Source organism: Myotis nattereri (assembly GCF_964212035.1).
Source record: "Myotis nattereri genome assembly, chromosome: 8".
Taxonomy (NCBI): Eukaryota; Metazoa; Chordata; class Mammalia; order Chiroptera; family Vespertilionidae; genus Myotis; species Myotis nattereri.
Genome location: NC_138083.1, coordinates 87,558,940 through 87,576,174, shown reverse-complemented (window position 1 = coordinate 87,576,174; position 17,235 = coordinate 87,558,940). Strand labels below are relative to the sequence as shown.

General features: G+C 46.8%; 1 protein-coding gene across 1 annotated transcript; it reads left to right on the top strand.

Annotated features, from left to right (window-relative positions):
* Positions 1-354: 354 nt before the first annotated feature.
* Positions 355-16,116, top strand: ZNF397 (zinc finger protein 397; the record flags this gene model as incomplete). Its single annotated transcript, XM_081096575.1, has 3 exons — positions 355-768; positions 1,031-1,169; positions 15,689-16,116. 3 exons carry the CDS (start codon positions 355-357, stop codon positions 16,114-16,116), a joined length of 981 nt encoding a protein of 326 aa, XP_080952701.1.
* Positions 16,117-17,235: the final 1,119 nt, after the last annotated feature.

Below are 17,235 nucleotides of genomic sequence, written 5' to 3'. Positions count from 1 at the left end.
GAATTAAAAAGGAAATTTCTCAGTATGTGACTCATGTTAATATTGCATTGTTTTGCTTCTACAATAATTTCTTATAGAATTGGTGATAGAAATCCTACAAAATAGGAGACAGTGAAAGACATGAGTGATTTTTAGTTTGACACTTGATTATTATTTATTTACAATCTCAAACTAGCTCCCTTTCAGTATGTTGCTGGGCTGGCTGATGTTTATTATTATCAGTTCTTTGAGGGTTTTTTTCGCTGCTGTAGGTTAACAGTGCTTTTCCACCCTTCAGGAAAGAAGAGGTTACTCAGAGAACTTCTGAAGTAGAGAACCCAGTTGTGAGTTTTTTATCAGCTGTTTCAGGCCGGGATGGCTGTGGAATCCAGAGCCGTTTCAACCCTGCTACCTCCAGACCCTCAGGAACGAGAACTAATCCTAGTGAAAGTAGAAGAAAGCCCTCCCTGGGGGCAGGCATTAAAGCAGAATGGGAGTACCCGATCTTGCCAAGAATTGTTTCGCCAGCAGTTCAGAAAGTTTTGCTACCAGGAGACGCCCGGGCCCCGGGAGGCTCTGGGCCGACTCCAGGAGCTGTGCTACCAGTGGCTCATGCCGGAGCTGCACACGAAGGAGCAGATCCTGGAGCTGCTGGTGCTGGAGCAGTTCCTGAGCATCCTGCCCGAGGAGCTGCAGGCCTGGGTTCAGCAATATGGCCCAAAAAGTGGCGAGGAAGCTGTGACTCTGTTGGAGGATTTGGAGAGGGAATTTGATGATCCTGGACAGCAGGTGGGGACTGGGAGATGCACTATGTTGTGGGAAAAGGAATTTACACACTGGAGCATGTGGCGTCATAACAGTAGGATGAAAATTTGTCTCTACTGAACCATGACCCTGATGTGACTACGAGGGCCATGCCCTTCTCTACCATAAGTAGTTATTTTTCCCTTGTCCCTCATGACCGGGGATGTCTTCGTTAACCTCTGGGATTTTTACTAAGCGTTTCCCTAGGGATTTTCTCACCACGCTAACCATATTTTACTGGTTTCAGATTCCGGCTAGTCCGCAAGGACAGGCATTACCCTGGAAGGATTGGACACGTCTTGGAGCATCCCAAGAGTTAAACATCCAACTCCAGCCTTTAAAGGCACAGCTGAAACCTTGGGAACCTTGCCTTTCCCCCCAAAGTGGTAAGAAACAGAAATTCATCTGGGAACTGTTATCAGTTAGGCCTCTGGCCTTGAAGATACACAATGAATTGCATTTTGCAAACAAGCCACATGTAAGCCTCACCTTTATTATTCTAGGCCAGAGGTGCTCTGACCTAGAATTTAGCCACTTTGTATTCAGCAACCTTCACACAAACCATTCAGGCTTCCTTGTGTCAGCTGCCTGTCGTTTCTTTACTTACTCCTTCATTGTATATCTTACCTGGGTACTAATACATGTCTGATATGGTGATAGGCACTGGGTCTCTATCTTCAAGGAACTTTCAGGTTTATGTAGGTGGTGGACAAGCAAAAAGGCAATTGCAGTATAGTGTAGTAAATTATAGAATAAGAGTAGGCACTGGGCACTATACCCAATCTTAGCAGTTCAAGGAATAATTCTTAAAGACACATCTAAGACTTGAACTAGAAGTGGGAAGAAGCCAGGTAAATAGGTGGGAAAATAGGCTAAAGGAAAAGACTGTCTCAATATTTCTGACACCGGATGTATGAGGTTTTCCCTCACAGTAAGCAGTTCTGACACTAACTCCCCAAAATGAGTGCAGATCCCACAGGTTAAGGTTTCAGTCCCACAAGACTGACCCCCACTACAGATGCCAGTTGCATGTAATGAGTCCAGGTTACCCACACATCTGACTTTTGTGAATTGGCAGTTCCACAATCCCTCCTCCGGTTTCATAATTTGCTCGAATGGCTCACAGGACTCAGGGAAACACCTTACTACTACTGATTTATTATAAAGGATACAAATGAACTAGCGGTACATAGGGTAAAGTCCAGAAAGGTCCTGAGTGCAGAGCTTCTGTAGCTGTGAAGTTTGGGGTGCCATTCTCCTGGCACTTGGATGCATTCACCATCCTGGAAGCTCTCTGAACCCCTTTAAGGTTTTTATGGAGGTTTCATTACCTGGGCACAATTGATTAAATCATTGGCTGTCGATGATTAGCTAACTCAACCCAGCCCTTCTTCCTGAAGGTCAGGGAATGGGGCTGAAAGTTCCAATGTTCTAGTCACTTGGTTCCGATGGCAATCAGCCTACCTCCAAGAGTCAGCTCATTAGCATAAACCCAGGTATGGTTGGTAGGGGCTTATGAATAACAGAAGGCACTCCTCTCACACCTACCACTTAGGAAATTTAAACACTGTGCCCAGAACTGGGGATGAAGAACAAATATCTATATATATAAAAGCCTAATATGAAAAGTGTCCCCGTGGGAGTTTGACCAGGAGACTGGGAGTTCAATTGCTCGCCATTATGTGTGCTGAACACCAGGGGGCGGTGTGGAACAAAGGAAGAAAGACCCCGGCCAGCAGCCAGAAGGCCCCGATCGGCCCTGATGGCCAGCGAGGCCTAGGGACCCTACCCATGCACCGGCCCTCTAGTTAATTATAATACTAGAGGCCTGGTGCAGGAAAATTCATGCACTGGAGGGTGGTTCCTCAGCCTGGCCTGCCCCCTCTCACAGTCCGGGAGCCCTCAGGAGCAGGAGGCGACCCAGCGATCAGGGGAAGGTGATGCTCCATCACACCTCTGCTGCTGCCACTGCCAGCAGCGCAAGCCTTGGCCGGCCCTGGTTACCTGAGCCTCGGGCAGCCCTGGGCAACTGGGGAGCTGAGGGGACTGGGGGACTCCGGAGGCAGGCACGTGGCTGCCACCCCGGTGGGGCTGATGGGACTGGGTGCCGCCATCATTTAGGGTGTGGCAGTCAATTTGCATATTCCCTCCTTATTGGCTGTGGGTGCCGCCATCTTTGAAGGCAGGCAGTCAGTTCACATATTCCCTCCTTATTGGCTGTGGGTGCCGCCATCTTTGAAGGCAGGCAGTCAGTTCACATATTCCCTCCTTATTGGCTGTGGGCGTCGCCATCTTTGAGGGCAGGGTGGTCAATTAGCATATTCCCTCCTTATTGGCTGTGGGTGCTGCCATCTTTGTGACAGCGTGAGGGTCAATTAGTATATTCCCTCTTTATTAGATAGTATCACACAAGCAAAGGCCGCAAAGTCCTGAAGGTGAGAGACTATAGCCCATTGTGGGGAATGCAGAAAATTCAATTTAACTTGGACAGAGAATTTATAGAGGAGAGGTGGTAAGAGAAACTAGACAGGAAAATGGGACCCAGATTGTGGAAACCTGTATGTCATTCTACTTAGTTTGTACAGTGCAGTGGGTACATGTGAAGGGATTTGGACAAGGGAATGACATGATTGGGTGTGTGTTTTAAAATTTAGGTGCAGGATGGAGAATGCATTTGAAGGTAAGAGTAGATAGAGCCCTGTTAGAAACTGTTATAATCAAGTGGCCACAGTGAATAAATCAAGGTGTATTGTGGTGAGAGGTGGGGAATATCAAAGCCGACTCCTGCTTATCGGTATTTATTGTATTGCAGTAGCTGGTCATTGTTAAAGTGGAGCATGTGGCTAGGAGTTGAGGTTTCAGGTTTCAGTCTTAAACTGCTTGGTTAATAGTGGGCCTATTTCATATACATGGAAAACATAAAGGAAAAAACACACGGATGATGTATTTAGGTGCTTGTGAAATATTCACAAGTAATATGTCCAGTCAGCATTGGATATGCAAGTCTAGAGCTTACCAGAGGAAACAGGATAGAACTGGGGATCTGATTAGCGTATAACATAAGTACATTAGTAATTGAAGTCTAGGGGATGGACATTTTGTAGACTGGGGATGATACATGAGAGCCCAGCACAAAATCTGAAGGAACTCATGTTTGAGTGGTTGGTCTTGACTCTGAGAAGAAACAGCCACAGAAATCAGGCTAATTTCTGGAAGGGAGGAGGTGTCCACAGAGTCAGTGTTACAGATATCTGTGAATAGTGACATCTTTTGTGGTTGGAGCATCTGTTTTCTCTCACATAGAAAGTGAGTATTGAGAGTGACTGGAGAAACTAAAAATCTGGTTTTTGCTATTATCATTTCAGATTGTGAGAACAATGGATCAGCGGCAAAGAAGGATATTTCAGGAGGAAAAGCAGGACTTCTCCAGGAACTCTCATTCGGAAGAATTAGTGAACACAAAAGCCACTTCAAGAGGCTGCAAGGAAGTGCTTCAGGGGAGAAATTAGGAAGCTCCCCTTCCCCAGCAGGCAGTTGTAGTCAAGCCATCACACACAGATCTCTAGGAAAGAGATTCCACCATGAGCCGCAGAGAAGCCTGATTTTAAGTACAAGCTCTAGAACATTTCAGAAAGTTCCTACGGATGAGAGACCTCATAGATGTGATGTATGTGGGCACAGCTTTAAACAGCATTCCTCTCTAACACAACATCAGAGAATCCATACCGGAGAAAAGCCCTACAAATGCAGCCAGTGTGGGAAGGCCTTTAGCTTGAGGTCATATCTGATTATTCATCAGAGAATCCACAGTGGTGAGAAAGCATATGAATGTAGTGAGTGTGGAAAAGCCTTCAATCAGAGCTCGGCCCTCATTAGACATCGGAAAATTCATACAGGTGAGAAAGCTTGTAAGTGTAATGAATGTGGCAAAGCATTCAGTCAAAGTTCATATCTCATCATCCATCAAAGAATTCATACTGGTGAGAAACCCTATGAGTGTAATGAGTGTGGGAAAACCTTTAGCCAAAGCTCAAAGCTTGTAAGACACCAGCGAATCCACACAGGAGAGAGACCTTATGAATGTAATGAATGTGGGAAAGCATTCAGGCAGAGCTCGGAGCTAATAACCCATCAGAGAATACATAGTGGAGAGAAGCCCTATGAATGCAATGAGTGTGGAAGAGCCTTCAGTTTGAGCTCAAACCTCATTAGACATCAGAGAATTCATAGTGGAGAGGAACCTTATCAGTGTATTGAATGTGGCAAAACATTCAAAAGGAGCTCAGCCCTTGTTCAGCATCAGAGAATCCACTCTGGGGATGAGGCTTATATATGTAATGAATGTGGGAAGGCTTTCCGGCACAGATCAGTCCTCATGCGCCATCAGAGAGTCCACACTGTAAAGTAACTGGTGAATACAATGAATATTGTAAATACTTCTGTCAAATGTTTATGTTTGTTAATCAAAAGGGTTTACTTTGAGCAAGACTCCATGAAGGTTGTGAACTCCTAGGTCTCGAGTCAGTCTGACTTTATGCAGCACTCCCCCGTGCGCATGCACAATGTCCCTTGAAGCTTTTCCTGTGATTACTCAGAACAGTAGATGGAAGAATTGTTGCTTCCTCCTTTTTTCTTCTCATTAGGAATACTCAGGAAATAGGAAAAATGGGACTTTTGCATTGAAACCTCAGTTTCCAGGAGAATGTCATGAAGAGGGTAAGCAGTCCGTGCTGTCACTGCGTCTGATCGCTGGTGTGCCAGGCTTGGGGGACGGTGTGGTTAATATGAGGGACATTTTGTCTCAGGAATGCAAAAGTTTACTAATCAATTAAGAACAGTGACAGGACAGCAAGACCGATAGGGGAACAGTTTCATTAGTGATTTAATGAGCCCAGGGCCGACCAGAGTGAGACAATAATTCAGATTATTTATCCAGCAGTTCTTTTTGAGTGCTTGCTTTGTGCCAGGATCTAGGTATAATGGAAAATAAAGACATTTTGTACAGTTTAATGAGCAGGGCAACCCAGCAATGGCACTAGTATGATCAGTGCCACGTGCCATTAAGGAGTCCCTAACCCAACCTTGGTCAAGGAAAAATGATCTGAAGGATGAGGGAGAACACAGACACAGGCCCGGAAGAAAGTCTGAAAAATTAAAAGTCCCCTTTGTGTGGAGCATGCCGGGTGAGTTCCTGGTGAAGTAGAGTCAGCTTTGTAAGACGTGTGGATGCAGCCAGTCTCTTAAGCAGTGCCTACAGTAAAGTAGGAGCCAGGAAAAGTTTGTTAATAGAAAAACCCTGGAGTCCTTGGACCACGGGGTGGTGAGTTTTGTCTTCATCTGGTGTGACCCAGAAAAAGGGTTAATAAGTAGTTTCCTTGCCCTACCTGTAGGCTAGACCTTTCGTGGGGGTGGGGGTAGGGCCAGAAAGACCCCAGCCTGGAGGTTGAGAGTCTGTCTGAATGTCCCTCTCCCAGACAGAAAGACATCTTTGGTTCCTAACAGTAAGACTGACAAAGCTGCTATCAACTTCCACCTTCCAGTGCTCAGGATCAGCTGCTGCTATGGCTACCATATCACTGGGGGCTGCACCCCCACAGTTCCTCATGCACTGCCTTGGGCTCTGGTGCTGAAGAATATTTGTCAGTTGCTGGGTCTGTGACTTATTCTCCAAGCACCTCACACACAGTTAGTTTTGTTTTATATCAGCAGCATTCAGTCTCATGAATTCGGTTCAAGACGAAGCTAAAGGGTAGTGGCAACAGTCATGGTCCATCCAGAGATTCCCATCTTCTGAGGGACCTGGCAGGAAAAGTACCCCTAGACTGGTACTTCTCTACAATGTGGAAAGGGGTATAAGCTAGCCAGCAACAGAAAAACATGTTACTCAAAATACCTAACAGTTATCACTCACCAAAAATAGAAACCTATGGGCATGCAGAGGATAAACAGAGAGGTAGTACTCCAGTTGGGGCATACGCAGATGAGCGTGTATTAACCAGCAGGAATGGCAGGAGGGCTAACTGCTCAAGCTTAGAATGAAAAAAGAAAGGGAGAGAATCATTTGGAAAAGATGGTAACATGTAACAAGAGCTAGTCAACTCCTGTTTTCTTCCACAGAGAAAGATCCAAGCTGAAAGGGTAGGACAAACTAGGAACGATACACCATCTGTTACAGAAGGAGGATATTCTTTACACAGAGTTCTTACAGATCAGTAAGAAACGCAATAGGTACTTGTTCGGGCTTTGTGTATATGTACTCGTTATTTGTCAGACGCCCATATTTTGCAGACGAGGAATGAAGGCTTAGGATCACGGCTTACTCTGTGTCATGTCGCTACCCAGTGGCGAGGTTAGACTGAACCAGGCATCAGGAATCCAGAACCCTTCCGTTTCTCTACACTGTCTCCCCATTAGAAAGTCACAACAAAATAAAGGTTTCTTAAATAGGCAAAACACAAAAGAAGAAATTCAATGGGCACTAAGTGTTCAGCCTTGCTGGAATTAAAAACGCTATATTGAAGCAAGAGTTGAGATGTCCCTCACGCAACTAACAATTCAGGGAAACTGGGACGCTAACGTTGCAAGTGGGATGTGAGTAGATACTGCCTCTGGCAATCAAACCAGAAGCCTTAAGCACTGCCTTTTGACTTCCACATTCTACCTATAAATTATGCTTCCGAAACCAGCAGGGATGTATACAGTCTTAAAAGTGATGTTGATATAAATGACAAAGCATTAATAACTTATGTAAAAATACATAAGACAATTATGTACAGCATGATTCCATGTAAAAATATATTTATGCATTAAATACTGGAAATAAATCTTAAAGTGCTATATTGGTTCTGAGTGATGACATAGATTATTTCATTTTCTCTTACACTTTTCTGTGTCTTCCAAATTTTCTTGCAATAAATATTTAAAACTCTAAAATTAGAGAGAAAGGGTATGAAAGGGAGTGGAAGCCCAGGGTAGTGGAGAAGTATTAAGAAAAGCACATACTCTCCGTAGCATCTCTTCCAAGTCCTAGGAGATTAGCTAACTTGTTAACTCGGATTGTGACTTCGTTGGTAAATGACAATGGTAGACATACCATCTCACACTAATATATACACAATGTCTTCTACAAATTATCAATCTGCAAATGTGGACTATCTGCATGAAGGAGATTTACAGGTGAGAAAAGGAATAGCCTTGAAGCAGAGACCTTTGTTCTTGCTGGTTCTTTTCCATTCATTCTGCAGCTGTAAGCAAGTCACCTGACAGTCTGGACCAGGGGTCCTCAAACTACGGCCCGCGGGCCACATGCAAATACAAATACTGCATTTGTTCCCGTTTTGTTTTTTCACTTCAAGATAAGATATGTGCAGTGTGCATAGGAATTTGTTCATAGTTTTTTTTTTAACTATAGTCCGGCCCTCCAACGGTCTGAGGGACAGTGAACTGGCCCCCTGTTTCAAAAGTTGGAGGACCCCTGGTCTGGACCCTCAGTTTAAAGGAGCTGAAGTAGGTGAGCTCTTAGTTAGAGCTTCAACATTCTACGTGTATATAAAGGGGAGGGGAGGGCACCAATATAAGTTAGATGTCAAAGGTAATTGTTTTTTCCTTCACCAGCTGGATGGAAAGTAATTCATGTCTTTCCCTTTTGCTCAGGCCTTGTTTCTTTTGGGATGGAGGCAGTCCAGGGGGGAACAATGTTTACCTTAAATGGATCTTGCACAACAGATTCATAGATTTGATTTTATTTTTATTGATTTCTGAGAGGGAGGGAGAGGGAGAGAAAGAAACATCAATGATGAGAGAGAATCATCGATTGGCTGTCTCCTGCATGCCCCTACTGAGGGCCAAGCTTGCAACCCATGCATGTGCCCTGGGCTGGAATTGAGCTCAGGACCCTTTAGTCCATAGGCCGAAGCTCTATCCACTGAGCCAAACCAGCTAGGTCCAGATTCACAGATTTTAAAAGATAATGTGCAGCCTGGCTGGTTAAGCATCGACCCATGAACCAGGAGGTCACGGTTTGATACCCGGTCAGGGCACATGCCCAGGATGTGGCTCAGATCCCCAGTAGGGGGCGTGTAGGAAGCAACCAATCTGATTCTCATCATTGACGTTTCTCTCTCTCCCTCTCCCTTCCTCTCTGAAATAAAAACGTTTTAAAAAATAAACAAGATAAAGATAATGTGCAATTTAGACAAGTTGCTTAATATCAGTTTCCTTCCTCTTCTCCCTCATTTCCAGAGGCTTCAATTAACACCGTCCAGCTGAGAGGATTAGAAATTAAGCGAGTCTGACCTTGGTCTCTCCAAGCAGCCCTATGAACTCCTTTGCTTCTCTTGCCCATAAAGTGAATCCTCAGACCACAGGGGGTTGCCAGGTAGATTGACTTCCCATGCAAAAGACCTGACCAGGAGAGCATTTCTGCAAAATCAAGAGGAAAGGTGAGCTCTGTGGGCAGACCCCACTTATGCCCATCCACCTCCTGCTTTTGATGGGCCAGAACCTGACATTGCTACTCAAACTTTGTCACTGGCAGCTGGCTTATTGGCTGGTCACAGATCTAAAAGGTCATGGGCTTTTTTCCTTTACAAGTATGGACCTACTGAGAGAGGAGGGGAAGGCCATGGCAATTGCTCTGACTCTTGCTCTCAAAGGTGGGCACCGATGTGTGTGTGTGTTTCAAGAGGCTACTTGTGGCCCGGCCGGCATGGCTCAGTGGTTGAGCAGCAACTTATGGACCAGGAGGTCACAGTTCGTTCCCGGTTGGGGCATATGCCCGGGTTGCGGGCTCAATCCCCAGTGTGGGGCGTGCAGGAGGCAGCCAAAGAATTATTCTCTCTCATATTTGATGTTTCTATCTCCCTCTCCCTTCCCCTCTGAAATCAATTAAAAAATATATTTTTAAAAAGAGGCTACCTGTTCTCACTCCTATGGTCTTTCAACCACAGTGAAGCCCCAAGTGTACCTAGTGAACTGCTGCCCCAGGGACTAGCTGCCAGTTTCCAGACACTTTCTGGCCCAGGGAATAAAAGCAAAGAACACCAATTCCCTGACCTCTTCCCACAACTCCCCCCATCCTCCAGCACTTCTCCAATCATATTCTTGTGCTCCTTACTCCTGAGGGAATAATTTCAAAGCAAAACTTAAAACTCAAATTTTATTATAATACATCTTGCATTACATTCTAGTGCTAAACAGTTGAAGTATAAATGTTAAAAATCGGTCACTAAAAATGATTTCCCAAACAAGATTTTTACCAAAAAAAACAGGGTTGGGATAAAAACAAACTAACAGAAAATACTCCAAAATGTTAACAATGTTCCCATGGGAAGTGAGATTGTGGGTGATTTATACTTCCTCATTTTCTGTATTATTAACATGTGCAGTTCACAATCAGAAAAAAACTATTAAATGCTATTAAAAACATGGAATCATGTGATCATCATCTATTTTAAAAAAAGGCAACTATCCATTTGAAGTCTTCAGTCTTCTGATTGGCCTCACTTAATGAGAATCCCACAACCTTTGGACACAAGACTCTCACCCCAAGTTCACATCCCTCTTACCCACAACAGCTTTGCTCACCAAGTCTTCAGAAGTGACAGTATCTGGAAGGGAAATCAGGCCTGATAGGAGAGGAATCAAACTCTCTCTTAGGTGTTAATTGCTGAAGGCATTTATGTGTTAACTAAAATTACCAAAATAAAAACTAGCAAAGTTGAGTTTTGAGGAATCTGAGGGGGTAATTCAATAAATACTCATTGCCCCCAAGTAGCTTAGCATCCGGAAGCCTGGTGGTGAGAGGGAACAAGGAGTGAGGAATAGTGGAGCCTGGGAAGGCAGGCCTCCCATTCCTATGTTCCTGCCAGCTTCCCGTTTCCTGGGCCCCAGGTCATGGGACGCAGACACTCCAGTCCCAACTCTAGCCTCCAACATGTTTTCTTTCTTTGGTGCATGTACGTGCCTTTTGCCATAGGACACACAGTCTTCTATCACACAAATTCTCCCGAGTACTTCAAGAGCACTTAGGTCAGTCACTCTGGGTCTGGGATCGGCTACCCAACTCGGTGACCATAAATAGGAAGAAACGTCCTCGCTTCTGAGCCAGGGTCTGTAAGAACCAAGCCCTTGCTTCTGTCTGAGTCCTCACCAGAAGTATCTCTAACGCTCATGGTTTTTAGTAACATTCTGTTCGTGATAACAGATGTATTCTCTGAGATGAGAGGGCAGTTCTCACCGTCCTTTTCACTTCTTTCTGAGCCCCTCCAGAATCACCATTCATGTCCATATTTCTACTAACAATCTCTTCAAGGCATCCTAGTTATTTTTCTATCATGAGCCTTAAAACTCCTCTAGCCATTACCCAATTTCAATACACATCTGCATTATTGGGTGTTTGTTACAGCAGAACCCCACTTCTGGTACCACAAACAGAGTGGCTTCATGCAACAGAAATGTATTCTCACAGCTCTGGAGGTTAGAAGTCCAAGATAAAGGTGCTGGCAGGGCCATGCTCCCTTTGAAGGATCGGCCCCTACCGGGCCCTAACTTCTAACGGCTGCCGGCCATGCGTGGTGTTCTTTGCCTTGTGGATGCTTCACGTTAGTCTCTGCCTCCCTGCTCACATGGCACCTCTCCTGTGTCTGAATTTACCTTTTCTTATAAGGACACCAGTCGTTGGATTAGGGCCCATGTTAATCCAGTATGACCTTGTCTTGAGTTGATTACATCTACAAAGATCCTATTTCCAAATAAAGTCACATTTGCAGGTACCAGAGGTTAGGTGTTAAACATATATTTTTCCAGGGACACAGTTCAACCTACAACATTGTGATAAAGACAAACCAAGGGTTGTTGAAACTGCTGTGACTTGATTTTCAGTTACTTAGAATTGAAGACTTTTCATACTGATGCCAATGGCCTCATTGGTTGAAGATAAAGGAAATGACCTGATCTGAATTCAACTTTAAAGGTCTTGGGGAAGTCTGGTGTTTCTTTGGGAGCTCTGATTACAGTGGCTAGTATTTCCTTTTCTGAACCTGATTTTTCAACACTGGTTCTGTTTTTTTTAAAGTCGAAGTCAATTGGACATGCACGTTAACATGTCAAAAATGTCATATTGTTGCCCTAGACGGTTTGGCTTAGTGGACAGAGTGTTGGCCTGCGGACTGAAGGGTCCCAGGTTCAGTTCTGGTCAAGGGCACATGCCCAGATTGTAGGCTCAATCCCCAGTAGGTGTTGTGCAGGAAGCAGCCAATCAATGATTCTCTCTCATCACTGACGTTTCTTTCTCTATTTCCCTCTCCCTTCCTCTCTGAAATAAATAAATAAATATATTTTTTAATGTCATACTGTCCATTTAGATGTCATGTTAAAAAAAAAACCCACAGCAGCAGCCTACTTGTTAATACTGATTTGATCAAAAGAAAAGTTAATTTTTAAATGTGGCTTCACAATTTGGATTTATGTTCCTTTTTCACTTGGAACTGGAAATTGATACTTACATTGAAATTAATTTTTTTAAATATATATCTTTATTGATTTCAGAGAGGAAGGGAGAGGGAAAGAGAGATAGAAACATCAATGATGAGAAAGAACCACTGATTGGCTGCCTCCTGCACATCCCCTACTGGAGATCAAGCCCACAACTCAGGCATGCACCCCTGACCAGAATCGAACCTAGAACCCTTCAGTCCGCAGGCCGACACTCTATCCCACTGAGCCAAACCAGCTAGGGCTGAAATTAATTATTTGCAAAGATTGTGTATATAGCGTATCAAATTTATTTCCAATACAATATTATACATGATAAGCAAAAGTTCACATATGGATCTTCATGTTCAACTTTCTAAGGGAAAGTTCCATAGTTTTCATCATTATCTGAAAAAAATTAAGAACCATGTCTCTATGCCTAAATCAGACATATGTTCATTTGGCCTAGTCTTCCCCAAGAGAAAATGGAATAGGAAAGAGAAACCAGGTAGACTATGAGTGGATGGCCTATCAGTTTCATTCTTGAGAATCTTCTCTCGTTTCCCATGCCTGTCTTATCACTCCTGATCTCTCTGGAAACCTCTGAGTTCCTTACCTAACTTAGAGGGACCGCTTCAGTGTGAGCTGGTATGGACTACGTACAGCTGGGTCTAGGGTTGTTTCAGCCAACCCAACAGTTTGGTTTTCTTTTTTTTTTTTTAATATATATTTTATTGATTTTTTACAGAGAGGAAGGGAGAGGGATAGAGAGTTAGAAACATCAATGAGAGAGAAACATCGATCAGCTGCCTCATGCACACCCCCTACTGGGGATGTGCCTGCAACCAAGGTACATGCCCTCGACTGGAATCAAACCTGGGACCCCTCAGTCCGCAGGCCAACGCTCTATCCACTGAGCTAAACCGGTCAGGGCCTGTTTGGTTTTCTTGATTAAACACCCAGAAGATCTATATTCACATCATCACCTCTGGGTAAAAGGTCAACAAAACCCTCTCCCTTGGTACATGAGAATTAACTTTTGATTAACTTTCTCATTTTGTTTTACTAGAAACCTGTTAAAAGTGGTATGTCAACAATGTCATTCTCATACACTGCTGGTGGGGATGCAAAATGGTTTAGCCGCTCTGCAAACGGTGTAGCAGTTTCTGAAACTTACCTACCATGTAAGAAAAAAAAATATGTCCATGTAAATACTTACACATGAGTGTTCATAGCAGTTTTATTTGTAATAGTAAAAAACTGAACCCAAATGCCCATCAGATAAGCAAATTGTGGCATATATATCCAATGGAATACTTAGCACAAAAAGAAATGGAATATTGACACACATGGTAATACAGGTAAGACGCAAAATAAGTGAAAGAAACCTGACCAAAAAAGAGTGCATTCTGTATGATTCCACTTAATAAAATCTCTAGAAAATGAAAACTACTCTATAGCGACAGAAAGCAGACCGCTGGGAGGGGGCTGTGGGAGAGGGGGTGTTACCAAGGGAAGGAGAAAACTTTTGGGGGTTGCTGCATGTGTTCACTATTTTGATTGTGGTGATTTCATGGTTGTATGCATATGACAAGACATATCAAATCGTATGGTTTTAGTATTTGCTAATTCTTGTATGTCTTTTATGCCTCAGTAATGCTCTTTAAAAAAAAAAAAAAAAAAAGTGTCCGTACTTGCTACTTGTGAGGGCTGGACCCAAACGAGTTCCTTACAGGTACATCCGGGTCGCATCCATGCACTCTGAACATTTCATATATTTCAAGAGGGTCTTGGGCTGGAACAGGAAGCCCTCTTTCTCTACCTTTACCATCCCCTCGGCCAGCCGCCATTTTCTCACACCTGAACCTTTTTTAATTGTTAATCCTCACCCGATATTTTTCCCATTGGTTTTCAGAGAGTGGAAGGGGGGCAGGGGGAGACAGAGAGAAAGAAACATCTCTCACACAGATTGGTTGCCTCCCACACGCGCCCCAAAGGCCTGGGACCCTTCAGTCCGTGGGCTGCCACTCTATCCACTGAGCCAAACCGGCTAGGGCTCATACCTGTACCTTTTCTTCCAAGCATCTTAACCAAGTCGCATGTCTCACCAGTCTCAATTCTCCGCCTAATTCCCCCTTTATTCCCAAGAACACAGTACTAGCTTCCCTACCCTGATGCTCTGCGGCCCACTCCCCACTCCATCTCAGGCCTTCTTTCCACCTTGATCCCTTGGTCATGAGGGCTGTGCTGGCAAGCAAACTTTTAGAATGCAACACTATGGCCAATATATACATATATATATATATATGTATATATATATATATATATATTCGAGCCCGGTGCACAGTTGGGGTCCCTGGCCTGGCCAGCAATAGGGGCCCAATCAGGCATCTCGCCTAGTACTGATCAGGCTGACCGGGGCTGGCCAGCTGGGGGAGGGACCACGAGGTTGGCCCGCAGCAGGAGGTTGGCTATGGGAGCGCACTGACCACCTGGGGGCAGCTCCTGTGGTGAATGTCTGCCCCCTGGTGGTCAGTGCATTGTCATAGCAACCAGTTGAAAGGGTTGCTTAGGCAGATCCTATATAATAAAAGCCCAGCAACTGACCAACAAGCCGACCAGTCGCTATGATGCGCATTGACCACTAGGGGCAGATGCTCAACACAGGAGCTGCCCCCTGGTGGTCAGTGCCTCCCACAGGGGGACCACCACTTGGTTGACGGGGCTGAGCGGCTGATCCCTGCAGGAAACGCCCCCCCCCCCCCACCAGTGCACAAATCCGTGCCCAGGGCCTCTAGTATCTATAATGATAAAAGGGCAATATGCTAATTAGACCAGACGCCCTTCCTGACAAAGCCTGGGTCCCAGGTGCTGGAGGGAAGCCGATGCTGGCAGCCGGTGGAAAGAAGGTCTACTCTCGCACAAATTTTTGAGCATCGGGCCTCTAAAGTATATATACATAATTTTTATTTTACTTCAGAGAGGAAGGGATGTGCCCTTGCCCGGAATCAAACCCGGAACCCTTCAGTCTGCAGGCCAAACCGGCTAGGGCCCCTCTGGCCTTTCTTGATGGCAGAAGAGACAACCGGCTGTTTTCCCAGGAATGCGGGATTAACGGCCAGGTCTCCGGTTGTCCCGGCCCCGCTGCTCCAATGCGGTCCCACAACCAGAGCAGCCCGCACCGGGACGGCTCCCGCCCGCCTACTGCGTCCCTGGGGCCCGCGACGGGCCTGTTCGCAAGGCCCCAGGGGGCTCCGAGCCCCGCAATGCTCCGGGACCGGGTGGCGGGGCGGGGTGGGGGGCAGGAGGGCAGGAGACGAGCACGCGCGCGGGGGAGGCAAAGCGGGTAACCGAGGGCGAACTCGTCCGGGAGTCAAAACCTACCCCGCCCAGGGCGCTTTCCCGGGAGGCGTGTTCCGACATTCACGTCCAGAACCGGCACACGGGCCAGGGGCCTGTGCCCGCTCCCAGGCCCCTCGCTACGGTCGGGCGGGGCCCCCTCTGGGCTGCAGCAGCTCCGCGGACGCGCGGGCGTTAAACTCGGCCGCCCTCCCGCGCTCGCCCCGCGCCGCCCGGCGCTTGCGCAGTGCGCGCCCAGCCATAGAGCTGCGGGTCCGGTCCGCCCGCCTCCTAGAGCGGCCCGAGCTGGTGCCTCGCGGGGCCGGGGCCGTGGGCTCGCGAGAGGCGCAGGGTCGCGTGGGGTCCCGCCTGGGAAGCGGCCTCGCCGTGCCGCCAGGGAGCCGCGTGTGCTTTCCGGAGGCCGCGGGGAGTCGAGGCCGCCGGGGTCGCCCCGGGCGCGGCTCCGAGGCCCGGCGAGCTGGGTCGGGCCGCCCTTGCTGGCCCCTGGGTTCCACTGAATGAACACCGGGACCCGGGGGTGGGCGGGTCAGGGCGTGGGTGCCTCCGCGCGAACCAGCCCTCCGTCGGGAGGCAGGGAGGACAGACGGTGATGAGCCGGACCAGCGGTGGGGCTGGGACTAGGCCGGGAAGCGAGGAGCGCGGTGCCAGGTCTCCCCAGCTCTGCCTGACGTGGCTGCCATTCACCCAGTGGGGCTGGAAGGTGGCTGGGCTGGGAACCGGGAATCCAGGTCCCCGAGGGGCAATGCCTGACGCCTGCCTGGGGAGGGAGGAAGCTGAGTACATGTAAATAGGAGGCTTCGCTTCCTCCTTTATTTCTTTTGCACCGAGAGGACGTTTTTGGTAGCCCAGTGTCAGGAATTCTATCTCCGGCTCCGCAGTGGTTCGCTCCCCAGCCCCGCGGTGGCCAGTAGCCTCCGGGTCTCGGAGCCCGACCTGGACCAGAAAAGCTTCCCGAGGCCATGCTGACGCTCCGGGCGCTCCTGGGGGGCCAGGGGGCCAGTCGCAGCCCATGGAGATACCGTTCAATTCCGAATCCCAGGACCACCAGCTGCTGTCAGGTGAGAAGCAGCTCTCTCTCTCTCTCTCTCTCTCTCTCTCTCTCTCTCTCGGTGGTTTGGGCGTGGGGTCACCATTGCTCTATCGGTGTCACCAGTGTGACTGGCATGCTGCATCGCCCACGCGTCACTACCAGGAAGTACCAGCTCTGCAGCGCGAGCACAGTCACGTGAGGTTCTTGTGAATTCCGGCAATCACATTCTCATGGAACGCCTTCCTCCTTTAAGTCCTCAAATCATCCGTTTTCCCCATTATAGTCACCTTATCACCGATCTGTCAGTATTTGATACTCCCCTTTTAAAATCTTTTTTTTAAAATATATTTTTATTGATTTCAGAGAGGAAGAGTAAAGGAGAGAGAGAGAGAGAAACATCAATGATGAGAATCATTGATTGGCTCCCTCTTGCATGCCCTGCAACCCGGGCATGTGCCCTTGGCCAGAATCGAACATGGGACCCTTCAGTCCACAAGGTGACTATCCACTGAGCCAAACCAGTTAGGGCGCAAGTTACTTTATTTTTATGATTCTGTTTCGTATATATTAGTATACGTACATACTAATTC